The sequence below is a fragment of the Uloborus diversus genome, chromosome 7 (assembly GCF_026930045.1).
Source record: "Uloborus diversus isolate 005 chromosome 7, Udiv.v.3.1, whole genome shotgun sequence".
Classification (NCBI taxonomy): Eukaryota; Metazoa; Arthropoda; class Arachnida; order Araneae; family Uloboridae; genus Uloborus; species Uloborus diversus.
Window position 1 is genome coordinate 99,354,708 of NC_072737.1, and position 16,251 is coordinate 99,370,958.

Sequence of the window (16,251 nt, forward strand, 5' to 3'; positions counted from 1 at the left end):
GCATGTCCGGTAGTTCTCAATTCAACTTCCTCAACAATGCAGTTTATTGATGTAGTGGGTATTAATATCAAAACGTCCATTTATACCATTGCTTAAAGGTGTTTTACATAATTTATTTCAATTTTCTTTGCTTTACCTTTCTTTTTTTAAGTTCATTTACCTATTTCTATGTTTATTATTACATGTATTTATTTATTTTATCCATTAATTAATAAATTTTTCTGCAGGTAATCAAGAGGCCGTGGCCCGCCATCATGCGAACAGTATACGGAAATCAAGAAAGATTCGAAAACACTTACTTCAGACAATTCCCCGGTTATTACTTCACAGGAGATGGTAAGAAAATCCAATTCTGTTAATGCTTATTCTGTAAATATCGTTTATATCAGCGATTCCCAGACTGTAAAGTGCGACCCATTTGTGAATCGTAATATTCTAATGATCTATAGTTTCACTCATAGAAAAATGTTTTGTAACTTTCTGTGATTTATAAAAGTTTTTGAAAGAAATAAAATGATTATGAAATAAGATGAACTTTGAAATAATTGTAGAATATTTCGATATGCGAACAAACTGAAAAAAAATTTGAAAAATGTCATAAGGTAAGGCAGTTTCAGTTTATGTTGGATTGACAAATTTCGGAAGAAAAAACCTTTTAAGGGAACTTTAAGAACTGATAAACTTGACACGTCACTTAAAAAATTATGAATAACACAAAGCCGGCAATACACGATAAAAAGTCACTTTTACTCAAATGAAGTATATAAATCATATCACTGACTGTCGCATCCACCGGCCAACTCGAACCTCCTTCACACACTCGGAACGGCAGGCTGAATCTTAGAGCAGGAATTAAAATGGAGGGAGCAAGCTAAAGCATTATCTAAGCAAAAGCTGGGACAAACAGCTCAAGTCATGTGACTCAACAACGACGAATGGCTGACACGTTTCGCGTAAAACTTGTCAGTCAATAGAAAAATGATGCCAAAAAGGGAAATTTTATGGAGAGAAAAGGACACAAAACCTCTAGAATTTTCAAAAGTTTAGCCGAAATAAACACATAAGCGAAGTTTTAAATTTTGAATAGCAAACCAAAACGTAAAACAGAAAAATAATTTCGAGCAACAATAAAACCCCATTTAAAACAGAACAAAGACCAGATTAAAACAAGGACAAATAGACGTGCACTAATTAACAGAAAGAAATCCAATCTCCTGAAGGAAGGGGAACAATCTAGGATGACTTTTCTTTAAAATATATCTTTAAAATCTGTCTGGTTTTAAAGATATCTGCTTCTCTTTAAAATCTATTCCGTGACGTAGGGTTGTTCCTTCACGCGAATGTAAGTCTTCACTCCCTCTCATCTTATCTCTTCTCAATGCGCTGAATACCAACCTCTGGTGATCTCCTAACAAACAACTGTTCCAGGCTGTCGCAGAGACGAGGACGGCTTCTACTGGGTGACCGGCAGAATGGACGACATGTTGAACGTGTCCGGCCATCTTCTGTCCACCATGGAGGTGGAGGCGGCCCTCCTGCATCACCCCAGCGTCGCGGAGGCTGCCGTCGTCCCTCATCCACATCCTGTCAAAGGAGAATGTCTCTACTGCTTCGTCGTGCTCAAAGACGTGAGTAAAATCACTGCCAGACAGTGCCGATTACCGGACAGTGCCAACTGGGCCACGGCCTCTGACTTTTAGATACCCTCAAATAACTGAAATTGTTTAAGTTCTAGCCCGTGAATTGAGAAAAAATTAAGTTTCTACTTAATCTAAATTCTATGTTTCTCTGCTTACTGAAAGTGTGGGATGCTCTGCACCCCCGTGGCGCAGCGAAGGGAGGGTTTGAGGGTGAAAACACCCCCCAGAGCCGTTGATTTTAACATGAATGCAAATTCTAATACAGTAGTTTATGCATAGGAAAGGGCTTTTTTGACAAAAAAAATAAAAATAAAAAACACTTAAGAAGGTATTTTTGATTTAAAAAAAAATCTCCTTCAGAAGGTATTTTTGACGAAAGAAATCCCCTTCAGAAGGTTTTTTTTATCAAAACCCTCCTCCAGAAGGTATTTTTTGTCAAAAAAAAAAAACCTCCAGAAGGTATTTCTGGCTGCGCTATTGCTGCACTCCAACAAATATTTTAAGCGAGTTATTGAGCACCACAGTACCCATGCAAGCCGTCACTCTTGGCTCTCCGTTACTGTTTGTGCTAGTACGGTTTGACTACACAGAAGGACTCGACAAATTGTTTGGCCTCAGGCCCCCAAAATCTCAATCGGGCCCTGATGCAAAGGAAAGCTCCGGCAGAGAAATGTTCCCTATTTAGTTAGTGTTAATGGATGTTCCATCAATCTGTTATTTACAATAAATTATGCAAACGGCAAAGTTCTTTTATCCTATCAGAAGTTTGAATGCGCTACAATATTCTTGCGGATGATATACTTTTTGCATCAGACATGAACACATTTGTGAGCAGTGAGGGAATCGAAACGTCGCATTCTGTCACTGATTTGTGGTGAAAGTTGATTTTGGAATATCCATATATTTTTCATCGTATTGAAACTGATAAAAAAAAAGGAATAAACGAGTTGATGTGTGCATCACATGACTTCCTTTTACGCTAATTTAATGATAATAGTGCCTTGGATTTGGACTAAGCTAAAAAACACTATATATATTTTCATCCCAAGTTTGTTGTGAACCGAAGCAGAAAAAAAAGTTTTATTCCCCATATTGGCAATTTTAATGTGATTCAGCGGTTAACTCTCTAAATATCGCTAACAGTGGCCAAATTTAAACCAAATTTAAAAATTTAAAAAACGCCAAATTTGTCGCTAAATTGGCGACAAAACTTGGTGGCCAAAAGCTTGGCGATATATCGCCAAGTGTTTGCCAAATTATAACACCACCTGAGTTTGAATTCAAACTAACATTAATTTCCCCCCAAAAAGGTGTAAAAGACCCCTTTGGAATATCTGAATGCAACCAAAAAGGGAGGTGCACAACTAAACTCCACTAGGAGTCTACGTACCAAATTTCAACTTTCTAGGGCATACCGTTCTTGAGTTATGCGACATACATACGCATATACATACATGCGTATATACGGACGTCACGAGAAAACTCGTTGTAATTCACTCAGTAATCGTCAAAATGGATATTTCGGGTGTCTATACGTTCTTAAGCATGTATCCACGTGTGGTCGGGTGGAAAAAAACCTCAATATTAATTCGAGTGCGAGCAAAGTGGAAATTAAGGCCGATTTTTGAGTTAAAATTTTTTTTCTCAAATACAATACTTCCTTTTTTGTAAAAGGAAGTAAAAATGGTCATGGTAACTTTCGTCAGAAAAGAAACAGATTTGATTCCTGTAAGCAGCTTTAAATACCTTGGAATCGAAGTAAATACTCAGAATGATTTAGGTCTAGAAATAAGTAAAAGATTGTTTGCTGCAAACCGAGTCTATTATGGCTTGAAAAAATACTTTAAATCTAAACTTATTACGACGAAAACAAAACTTTATACTCCATAAAACCATCATTAGGCCAAATCTGACTTATGGTTCAGAGGCATGGGCAATGAACAAAAAGCGCAGGTCTCTTTTGTCAATTTTCGAAAGAAAATTCCTACGTGGGATGTTTGGGAGAGTAGAAAGAAACTTAGTATGGAGAAAACAGGTATAACTTTGAACTGTACAGATACCGTCGAGATATGGACATAGTAAAATACATTAAATTGCAAAGAATGAGATGGGCAGGACATGTTATCTGCATGTCCCCTGAGTCCATCCCACTTAAGATCCTAAGTGCAAGACCAACAGGCAAACGTCCGTGAGGAAGACCAACTAGTATGTTGTGGCCATCACGAAACTTTCTTCTATATTTTTCTTTTTTTTTTCCTGATCCCTCCCCATGCTTGACGAGGAATCAATATTCCCAACAAAACAAAATTACACATGCAAAAACTTGACGACCATCCCAATGTCTGAATTATTGCAAAAGCAAAGCAAAGAGCGAAAATTGAAAGTTATTTTAAAAGCCTCGCTTGAATTAATTACAAATATTTTATTTGTTAACGAACATAAGATGGCAACAGTTAAAAATTTTAAATCATTGAGATAATATTTCCGATCATTTCCATACAATTAAAATCACGAGAAATACGCAGACGACAATCTATTACGATTTATCTTTCTTATTGTTGCATTAATAAAGCTATTTTTATTTGCAAAAAAAAAAAAAAAAAATCAACACCTCTTGGAGCGATTGGCGTCAAAATTGAACCAAAGCCTGTTTACATATGGATTCACATATATTCCAAATTTCAACCAGAACGTAGCATTACTTCTTGAGATAGGGTACTCACAATGGAAAAAAAGAACGAGCGATTGCGCTACCCCCTTTTTAGCTGTTGACACCAAAATAAAATCAGCTCTTATACCCACTAAGGGCTACTTGCCGTTAAATTTTTCTTTCATTCTGTTCATTATTTCTTGAGATACAGCTTTCACAATTGAAGACAAAAAACGTTCTATAGCTCAACTCCCGTTTGGGTTATTGACACCAAAATTGAATCAGTACCTATTCCTGTTAATGGCAACATATGGACCAAATTTTGTTTGATTCCGCCAGTTACTTCCTGAAAAATAGCAAGCACGCGTAACTCAAAAAACGTCCTATTTATCCACCCCCCTTGGAGAAATTCGCACCAAAAATCAATGGGCACAAGTTCACATAGGGGCACATATGTGTACCAAATTTCGTCCGATTTCATGCGGTAGTTTTTGCTGTAGAGCGGTCACAAAAAACTGGTCACACACAGACGTGACACACACACACACACAGACATTTTCCAAAAATAGTCGAAATGGACTCAACACATCTCAAAACGTTCGAATCCGTCAAAATTCAAAATTCGAAAATTTGCACGAATCCAATACTTTTTTCTATATATTAGATATAGAAGAAAGTAAAAATTAGATGGCTGTGGATTGTTTGGAGGGAAACTTCAAAACTATCGAACCTCAAACTGGAGAAGTCAGGCAAAAAATAGATACAACTGGAGAAAACTTATGGAAAAGGTCATGACCAGTAATGGGTTATCGAGTCATTGATGATGATGATGGTGGTAATTTTCGTATTAAATTAGATGCTAAATACGTAGTATAGCGAAACTTGAGTAAGTTGACAACTTGCGGTGCATTATTTTAGTGACCAACTTCAACAGGTGATCAACTTATAGAGCTTGAATTACATGGTATAGACCTAATTATTACTTGAAAATAGCGGTCAACTTTACAAGTGTTGTCAACTTTACAAGTTTTACTGTACTTGATAAAATGTAACATGTTACTCGGTGATTTAACCACCGCAATCCGAGTTTTGAAACCGAAATTTCACTGCAACCGGACTCCATACGCAGGGCCGACGAGAGGTCTTGACAGGGCTGTCGGGCCCATGAGGGTCCGGCTTGGAATCGGAGTAGTTAATCAAGTTTTATGGCAGAAGGGGTCCCGGCGTGGCGGCCAGACTGACAAGAGTCTTTGGCTCTGGGCGGCCGCCAATCTGTTGTTAGGTTTCTTATGAAGCTACGGAAAACAGTCTTTTTGGCTTTCTCTTAATTTCTTAGTGTAATGTTCATTTGAACATGAAGATGATTAATGCCATTCCGATTTGAGGGTATTTTTTTGGGCAGTGACGAACTGCTTCCGTTTTTTATGCTCCTATGATTTTTCAGATTACCCTGACGAGATTACCTTGCCGAGAATAAGTTCAGCCGATTGTTTCAAATATTTGTTTAGAGAGACTTAATTTTTGTCGTCATGGTTACAAATCTTCGTCGCTCATTCAATGCTTAACTCAAGCAGATTTTACATTTAAAAAACGGGAGATTTTTTCTTTTTTTCCCCCAGGAAATACACCTAAATAATGAAACTCTAATAGCAAAACTTCATCTAAATACAAAATTTCTATATTACTAATTCCCATCATTTAAGGTTGATAAAAAATAAAAATGCTCTCACTGTATACAATGCAAATATAATTTTTATGATATGTGTACGGATGCAAACTAGCCATAATAGCTGTATCTTTATTACCGCATCCATATCACCATTCCTTTCATATGGATATGCCTCGTGTTACCTAATATAGAAAATTACCAGTCATAATAATAAGACTGGTGTTAATTTCTTCTACATTTCCATTCTATTTGTAGAAAAAAGAAACTCAACGAGTAGGGTCATATCGCAATATGCGGTTGCGAAAAACATAATTTGAATTCAAGAAGTCAAAATTCAAATGAATGCTAAAACATCCATGATGGAATAATTCTTTTTTTTATGAGTCTTTTAAAATTTAAAAGCAGTGTTACTCTTCATTAAAATATTTTTTCTGCGCAATTTTATGCAGCAAAAATTAACAAAACTCAAAATATCAAAACGATGGCAAAACATGTTACAATTATTGGCGATAAATTTAGCATTGAGTTCATAAGATAAGGTGAAAGAAAGTTTTTTCCTATAATGAAGCAGTAACTCACGTCACAATAAAATAAAAATTCGAAATTAAATTTCATTGGAAAATTTTTCTATGACTTTTTATAGCATAAAATATTCATACATAAGCATCATTCATGTCTCAATTGATATTGATTTTTTTTAGGGAAATGCCTTTGACGAAAAAATTATCGAGGACTTGAGACAGCAAGGTACGCATATAAATTTAAAATATGAAATTATTCATCTTTAATGAAATTTCTTTTATTTATTTTATTAATTAAAAATGTTGATGTTACATATGTCTTTTATTCGTATGAAAGCAAAATGAAGCTATTTGATTTTCAGAGGAAAAAATGTGAAATTGGTCTCACAAAATCTTTAAGATTTGTCTTTTGTACTGTTTTGTGTATTCATATTTAGTTAAACGTATATTTTCAATCCAAAACAGATCTGCATAAGTGTAACCATTTAAAGTTACTCCAACTGAAGATTTTTAGTGTCGCCATCTATTGTGGGGGGGGGCTTTGTGTAAAGATTAATTTAGCGTTCATCGTGTTCGGAATTCTTTTTTAAATACAAAAGGGCAAAAAGAATGTGTAATCAGTCCCGTCATTTCGAATTTTTCCAGGAAAGGAAGGACAAAGGAGAGATATTCGCTGCAAATTATTGGAAAAACAACAAAAAGCACGCCCCACATATGTGAATACATTAACTTCTCAAAGCCATTGGGAGGGTCAATTACCCTTTCTGACCCTCTGAATGACGGGCCTGTATATAAAACAGACAAGACTCGACATTTAGGTGTATTTAAATGCGACAGTTGCCAGGACCAGATTACTGAACAGGCCAACAGGGCCGCAGCCTATTGCCGCCGATTTTTATGGGTCTTCAACTGAAGTGGCCAGTTGTTGATCCATGTGGTTCGTTGTTATGTTCAATGTTATGAATTAAAAATTACATACTGGAACCTTTTTTCCGAAATAACCGATCGCCCTTGAGTGTAAAACGTCATCATTTCTTCATAAGCTTGACAATGGGGTTGCTTCCCATTTTTCAAAAATATTTTTTTTTTTTTTTTTTTGAAATAGCATGGTCGAAAACATGAGGTGAGTTGCCTTTTTTTTCTTAATTTTGACTTATTTTCTCTCTTTAAAGAAAAATCTTAAATAATATTTAGCCGTTGTTTTCTTTTTTGGCTGCTGATGTCACAAGTGAGCAAACCGCTACGGTTACCAGAATAAAGTTTAAGGACACTGCCAAACTTCGTCAAAAGAATATTTTATTTAACTAACAATGGGGTTGTTTCCTTTAGTCAAAAGTAGTACTTTTAGTCACTGAAATTGATAGAATAAGCAAAAAAATATTTAAAAAATAACATGGATCCAGAAAATTCCTTCATTTTCCCAACAGTTATTTTTTAATTAATTTTTTTAAGTGTCCGATCTTGCAAACAAGGCGTGGTCTTGATGACGTCACAAATGATGTTCTTTGCCACATTTTGTACCGCGTTTTCACGTTATGATAATCAAGAAGCGAATTAAAATTGCGTTCTACGCTTGCTATCAACCATATCGTTGCCAATACACGTGAGTCAAGATGCGAATTAAATATTTTGCTCTGTGAATGGCAACACAGAATGCCATTTCATCATAAGTGATGTCATCGGCAAGAAATGTAAACAATGAAAGCGCACCGATTTAAGTATTTTTTTTAAATATTAAACTTAAACAAATTATTTAAAAAATGGTTAGATCCTATGTTTTTAAGCATGTTCTTTCAGAAAAAAGACTTTTAAAATTTTGGAAACGACCCCATTCTCGTTCCGCGAATAAATCGCTCGCGGTGAAAAAAAATCCATTAAAAGGCGATATCTTGCCAGAAAAGACAACCACGCGCTCCGATTCATGGTGACTTTCATCACTTGTCACACGATGAAACATTTCGTTTTAGAAGTTTGACATTTTTAAAAATTAATTAAAAATTAAATGTTGGGAAAATGTTGGCTTTTTTTTTATTTATTATTTATTTATTTATTTATTTTTTTTTTTTTTTTTGTGCTTGTCTACCAATTTTAGTGATTAATAGAAGTAGATAGAAGTAGTACTTTTGACTGAAGGAAACAACCCCATAAAAATTTCGAAAACAATATTTTTTGCGTTTTTTGATTCTACGGAAAGTTGCTTCTCCTTTTGGGCGGAGGAGGGCGGCAAGTTTCAAATCTGTCTAGGGGCGGCGTGGAGCTAAATTCGGCTCTGATTGAAACTATGGAATCCAAAATGAATTTCGTTAAATGTCTCGAAACCTCATTTATGCAGGCACTGCGCTTAGCCATCCCACGTCAGTGTGTAGTCGCTCGCTGAACCTTTACTTGCATTTTCGGTTGCAGCAAAAGGAAGCATACATTTCCACTAATAGTAGTGTTAAAATAGGGGTTTGTGGTTCCGTAGATTAAAAAAAAAAACTTTATTCCAGTGATGACTAATTGTATAATAAGTTTAATGTGTACTTATATCGATTTATAGGCATAACATACATAAAGAAAACATAAATTGATTTCGTGTTCTGTTTATAGAGGAGCTGACAATGATAATCTTTTCGCAGTCATTAAGAATTTTTCTCTGTAATTCTTTGCAGAGCATTAAACGCATCCATGACCACTTGCGTCATTTCCACGATATAATCTTCCTTCACTAATAAACCAGAAAGATCATTTCCATTGTCTAGGAATGGCTCAAAATTTTCAATGTGAACGTTTTTGGTTGCGTTCACCGATGTCGGTATTCTCGTTGGTTTTGGCCTCTTTTGTCACTTCTAAAAGATCTTTTACCAGTGAGTTCTGAACTGTGTCAGTTTAATAACTTTACTTCTGGAAAGAGCTCTGAAACCAAACGCATAAAATGTCTCCAGTGGCCCAAGCTCGATGAATAGCACGCCAAAATGCAGCTGATTACGCATAATCAACAATCTTTGGGAGTTTGGATTTTGAAAGAGGGGAAAATTTTATCTGTTTGCATTGCCGCATCTGCGTAAAACCGAAACTCATCCGCGTAAAATAAAATAAAGGTGTCAAATCTTAAACCGAGTATAATCGAAATAATTAGCAGCCTAAGTCAACTGAGACATCAGTTATTTATCTGATATCAGTAAATCGATTTTATAATATGGGAAAGTAGGTTTGTTTATTTCTGAACGAATTTCGCGTTTATTTATTTTTATTTTTTTTAACTGTGTCAATCATGAAATATTCTGCATTACATATGCATAATAATTTCAATAATAATTGAACAGATGTTCACTAATCTTTTTGATTTATGCGTGGTAATTCTATAAACAATATTTTCTCAGGAACTCCCGATAGCAAATCTGTAAAACGAGACAAAACATCACTACTTTTTTTCTATCCCCATTTTATCAACTATTTCCTTCTAATTGTTTTTGCGATGTCAGTGAAATCGTACCTCTTCAATGCAATACAGTGACTGTTATTTGAATCGTGTAAGGACAGTTACATCATCATTACATTTTTTTTTCTAGTGTATGTTTCATTGCTTTTACTCTACAAAAAAGTTTGCAGTCTCTTTTTATCAGGGGAAAAGGTGTTGAAAAGACAAAATAAATGCATACATTTACCACAATGTGTATAAAACTGAGAAAGATATTTGGGGAAATCAAAGAAAAAAACGGCTGTGTTTTTTGGAGCGCGACGAGTTTTAAGGAAGTCTGAGCAACCAGACATCCCTATTTTTGAAAGCAGAAAAAAAAGTAGACATTTATTATCTTTCCGTCGGAGAAAATCTCGCCCAACCGAACATGGAATCATTGGACCAAGTTTTAGAATAATAATAATAATAAGCATTTGGACTAAGGAACGGCTAGGTAAATGTGCTTAGCAATAGCATCAAAAGAGGCGTAACTAAATTAAAAATTCACTTCCATGGACAAAAATTAGATTCTTGAATTTTAGTAACTGAAATGAGTCTCATATTAAATCAATATAAAACATTTAACGCAGAGTTAATTATAAGCGATTTTTATATCTTGCTTTTTTTTCTTTGGAAAAAAAGTCAACAAATGCAGAACATATTTCTCCATCATGAATTTTCCCTAGAACAAGACCCCCCCCCCCCTCGTCAAATGAGATCAAATCCCCTCTAAAAAAAGTACCCCCCTTTCATTGTGGGCACCCCGAATTCATAAAATACAAACCATCAAATATTTTTAGTGAATCGTTTTATGCATGGTTATCTATGGAAATCCAAAGTTTGATATCCCTTAACAATATTCTTTTCTTCTTGTGGTGGGTAACCACAGGTTTCTTCTTAGTGCTGCAGTTGAGGTTATTCTATAACATTTTTTTCCTACCTTATTGCTCTTATTTTACTGTTTCGTTTAAGTTCATAGCCATCATTACGTTCATCCTTTATCTGTTTTATACCTTACGTAAGAGATTAATGGAAGAACACTCGTAAATGCTCCAAAATAAATAAAGGTTAAAAAAATTCTGACATTAACGTACGGAGTGACCGTGGAACTCGTGTTTGCGTTCGTATTTGTGCAAGAGCGAGACAGCAGAACAAACACGACGCTTGGTACACAAGTCTGGTAATTGTAAAAAAGCACGTCAAAGCAATAGGAATGAAACCATAAGCAATCTTTAAATGACCAGAACACTATAGTGGAGCAGAAATTTATTTTCCTTCTACTACTATCATTTTGCGGTTTCATAACAGAAATGGTGCTCGGACTCCTTGGTTTGATTATAATATAAGGGGTCATCCACAAATGATCACGCTTAGAATGGGGGGGGGGGGGGAGTTCGTAATTTTATGTCTAATATACTTAAATGTACATGTAATCATTTAATTTTAAAAACATATTTCATATTCCTATCACGAGCCAATTGCCATTCTGTGTCATAACAACATTATAAATTTTGGGAAACGAAATAAGCTTTTCGTCTCCTCTTTATTTGATCTTTCATATCTGAGAGAATGGTGTTATTTCCATCAGTCAAAAGTACTACTTTTAGTCACTGAAGTTGACAGAATAAGCCAAAAAAAAAAAGACATAGAGCGAAAAAAATTTTTTATCCTCAAGCGTTGAATTTTTCGTTAACTTTTTAAAGCCTCCGATTTTTCAAACAAGGCGTGGTCTTCATGACGTCACAAGTGATGAAGTTTGGCGCGCTACTCCACTCGCGCGCTGAATGATGACGCTTGCTGTCTACCGCGTTTCCTGGTTATGATAATTCAGAAGCGAATTCAATATTGCGCTCTACGCTTGCTATCAACCACATCGTTGCCAGTACATGTGAGTAAAGATGCGAATTAAAGATTGCGCTCTGCGCTAATGGCATCAGTGAATGGCCTTTCATCATTTTTGATGTCATCAGCAGAAGCGTAAGTAATGAAAGCGCACCGATTAAAATATTTTTTTTTCTTAAGATTAAATTTAATCAAATTATTTAAAAAAAAAATGTCAGATCCTATGTTTTTAATCATGCTCTTTCAGAAAACAATGCTTTTAAAATTTCGGAAACGAGCCCATTGCCCCGTCAATAGAAATCAACAAAGTTAGATAAATAGGAACTTTTCCCAATTTTAGGGAGGGGAAAACGACGTTTAACAGATATTCGCAACGAAAAAACCGATGCATTTTTGCATTAAAATGAATAGGAATAATTCGGGGTTTCAAGAAACGACGTATAAATATAAAAGACTTATAAATGAGAGACTTATACAACCTTAGATCAGAAATTAAAATGGAGGGAGCAAGTAAAATCATTGGCTTAACAAAGCTGAGGCCCAAGAACAAAAGTCACGTGACTCAACAACGACGAATGGTTGGCTCGTTTCGCATGAAACAAGCGAAAGAAACCTGATTTCTTCCAATGCTATGCTTTAAAATCTATCACATGACTTGGGGGTCTTGGTTTCATGAATGTATTCACTCTCCCCATTTTATTTCTTCTCAATGTATACAACCATGTTTTACTGTGTAGCATTGTTTCTATTAGTTCGGCGGAGAATTGATATATTGACAGCTTCTTCTCTATCTGCAGTGGTGCAACGAATCGGCCCCTTCGCCAGCCCAGAATATCTACATCCGGCCGGCGCCCTGCCAAAGACCAGGTCCGGCAAGACGGTGAGACGGATGCTCCGGAAGATCGCCACCGGGGACAGGGACATCGGGGACTTGAGCGCCCTCATCGACGAAAGCGTCATCCGGGACTTGTTCGAGTCCAAGAAGTCGGCCAAGAGGATCCCCCCGCGCACTGCGGCGCCCAACGGACGCTAAATTTATTGGGATTGCCGCCTGAAACTTGAATGAACTAAAGAGTGAATAATGGTGAAAGGAGGGCGATTGTTATTAGTAATGAATAACTTGCATCATTAAAAAACGGAATCATGTCTTTCTGTTTCACAGAAAAAGTAATTGGCATTTATCAGTTAAACTGAATTATTTGATTGTTAAATGACACCAAATGAAATGGACTTTCCTTTTACTGTTATCCATTTATGAACAAGCTCCCGAATAAAAATAGAGCATCCAGTTTTGGAAATAGTCGAACATAATTTTTTTTTTCTACTGAAATGAAACATCAGTAAGATTCATAGGCGGCTCGTACGGAGAGGCAAGGGGGCAAATGCTCCCTCAATTTCAAGAGTAAAGCGGCTTTGCCCCTCCACTTTTCTAAGTTTAAAATTAACACTCGATCGAAAAAAGATAAAATGAATCAATCAACGTATTTAAAAAAGAATTGACTGAACAAGTGCGTATTTTATACTTGTCTCATGTCATTATTTCACAAAAATTGAAATGTAGCTTTGAATTTGAAGGTGGGAGTATAATGTGGTCATCTGTCCCGATTTTTCAGGCCGTGCCCCGAATTTTCAGGGAAGGTAATTTAATCAATGACGTTAAAATTCAAATGCCTTTTTTTTTTAGAGGCACCGCCTACGTAGCCTGCTCCCCCCCCCCCCCTTTAAAAAAACACACACACATACACACTTTCTTTGACCCCTCACTTCTTTGGTGCACCAGCCGCCTACGGTAAGATAACAATCAGAAATATGATTCTGCGAGTTATTTCTATTATGAAAAGTCTCTTCTTCCTCCCTTTCTTCTCATATCGTCTGCATTAAGATGGTCGACTTCTATCTCCGCAATTTGAATCGCTTGTAATGTGTTATTTTTTCGTATGGAATAAAATTAGTACAGAGCGTGTTTAATATATCTTCATGACGTAAAATACTTCACATACTTAGAACTTTTGCATCAATTCTTGTGATAATTGAAAAAGAAAAATACACAATTACTAGATCATTTTAATTAATAAAATCTCAAAAAATAAATTTTAACTAAGGGAGGAAAAAAAACTGCATTCTCTGTTCAAAATAAATAAATGTTTAAAATAATTTGAAAATACCGATACTAAAATGGCTTGAAAAGTTATGACATCTGTCTTTGAAAAAAAATAATAATAAGATGTTGGTCTTGTTTATGTTATGTTGATCAAAGTACGATACGTACTACAGACGACTGCATGGGGTTAACGTTGGAGGGTATGCTTGAGCCAACCATACGAATACTTCCAATATCTGAAATTCATATGCGAAACAAGTCTATATGTTGCATTTAAGTTATTAAAATACACGGTAAAGCATTAAAATATTCAGTTCAAATTTTATTTCGTAAATCACAAAAAAAAATTAAAATTTTATATCATTGAGAACCACTTTGTACTCGGAAGACAGTAATTTAAATTCCTTTAACAAATAACTTGAATAAAGTTCGTGTACATCAATGTACATCACTTCTGATTTTATTTATTCATGAATTAAAACATTATGAACAAGGTTCACAATATTTGAAAAAAATGTTAAATAAGACACACCAACAATAATGAGTATATTGAAAAAAGCATTGAAAATCAGAGATGTTTGTTCTTTCTTAAAATATGTCATCAATATTATTAAATGTGTACATACAAACAATCGAAATACAGCAAAGTTTCATTTAGGCTTTTAAGGTATGAGCTAAGCAGGCATGTTAAATAGAATTCAAATTTAAAATTCAAGAAACTAGCTTTGAACTTCGTCTTTCTTCGCATTTTCTTTCTCGTAAGTAATTTTCTAATTTTCATCAAAAATTAGAAATTTGCACACAGGGCATTACGTGAAACTGCATTTGGAAACAAGAAATCAATAATTTTGTACCCCAGAGGTAAACTATCGAAACTAAGCAAGTGTTGAATTTTACAGCACCTCGATTTAAATTTTTGTTAACATGGTTTTATTTTTGCCAGTCAAAACTACAAATTGCTCGTTTGGAAAAAGAGTGCCACAATACGAAATTTTTATTTTATTTATTTATTTACTTAAAGGGCTTTAAATGACGTTATCTTCTTTGGGAAATAATGACAGATTTTTTTATCTTAAAATTAACACCGGAGAGCATAGCAAATTTTCTTTTCTTACAGCAAATTTCCTGAAGAGGAGATTTTTTCCTGAAGACTTAAAAAGCTTCACCTGTAAAATTTCCTTTCTTCGTATTATGGCATTCTTCTTCCAAATGAGAGAAATATTGTTTACAAACAATGAATAAGTATCTTACACAAAACTTTATTAGTTCTATACTGGTGAAAGTAAAATCTCTAAAACAGGATTTAGATCGAGATCCTCATCAAATCTGTGGATGCTAGTTGAGACACTTTCTCACTGGAGTACGAATTTTATTTTGAAAATCGTTTACACAAAGTATATTTCTTCTTAGATTCCTTTCTAGACTAGAGATTGGCAACCTTTTACGGAGCAAGAAAGAATAAATTTATATTTGTTTAACATAGTTTTATTTTTGCCAGTCAAAAACTGCAAAGGTATGTAAATAATGTATAAGTATCTTACACATAGCGATCTGCGATCGGATCACCTATCTGCGAATCGGATATTTTGGACTCTTACACCGAGCGCCAACAATGAGCACTTTAAAGCCATGAGCAGACTTCGAAAATATCTTTGCGATTAGAAGAAAGAAGAATAGGATTTCACGAACGCATTACAAATTGCAGGATATGGATGGAAAAGAGATCAAGGTCACTCAAAAAGAAGAGATTGAAGATGATAGACCTGCAATATCATTAAAGGATGAACGATTGGTGTTAGTCAAACAAAATTGCATGGTTCTCTCAGTCAGGGGTGCCTCTCCCCCATAAGGGTGAGGGCTCACCCCACTAAATATCGTAAAGAGTCCCCCCCCCCCAAAAAAAAACAGCAAGAATACCCTTACGTGTTAACGTAAGAGTGTGAAAAAAAATACGAAATATGAAAAAATATGTTTGCACAAATATAAGCCAATGCAATCAAGCTAAATAATGGAGAAAAAAAAAGGTACTGGGCAGGTGGAATCACGGACTTGGTCATGGATCAACACGTACGAAGTAACAATACCACGAAACATTTGTGATATCAACAACTTTTCTCGAAATATTCTTCAATGCGATCTTTGCCAACTTTTGGTTATTTAAAACAACTTGATATGTATAAAAACGCCTGTATTTCTATGTCAGGTAAATAAGGAAGAAGTAACAAAATTTTCAAAAAAAGAAAGAAAAAAGAATCCATTTAATGCAATTACTTTAAAGGAAAAAATAGCAACAAATCTGTTTATTTAACAGAATATTGTTTAATGAATTTCAATATAAATAACTAAAATATAATACAAAAGAAAGAAAAAGAAGACAACATTGCTTTCC

The 16,251-nt window shown here is 35.0% G+C and overlaps 1 protein-coding gene across 1 annotated transcript in view; it reads left to right on the forward strand.

The window, feature by feature from the left end:
- The window catches only part of LOC129226604 (acetyl-coenzyme A synthetase, cytoplasmic-like), an 88,078-nt gene extending 74,342 nt beyond the window's left edge, over positions 1-13,736 (forward strand). The window contains exons 13-16 of the mRNA XM_054861233.1: positions 228-336; positions 1,429-1,628; positions 6,661-6,706; positions 12,559-13,736. Of these exons, the coding sequence (XP_054717208.1) occupies positions 228-336; positions 1,429-1,628; positions 6,661-6,706; positions 12,559-12,794 (591 nt within the window). The 3' untranslated portion in view covers positions 12,795-13,736. The remainder of the gene's footprint in view (positions 1-227; positions 337-1,428; positions 1,629-6,660; positions 6,707-12,558) is intronic.
- Positions 13,737-16,251: the final 2,515 nt, after the last annotated feature.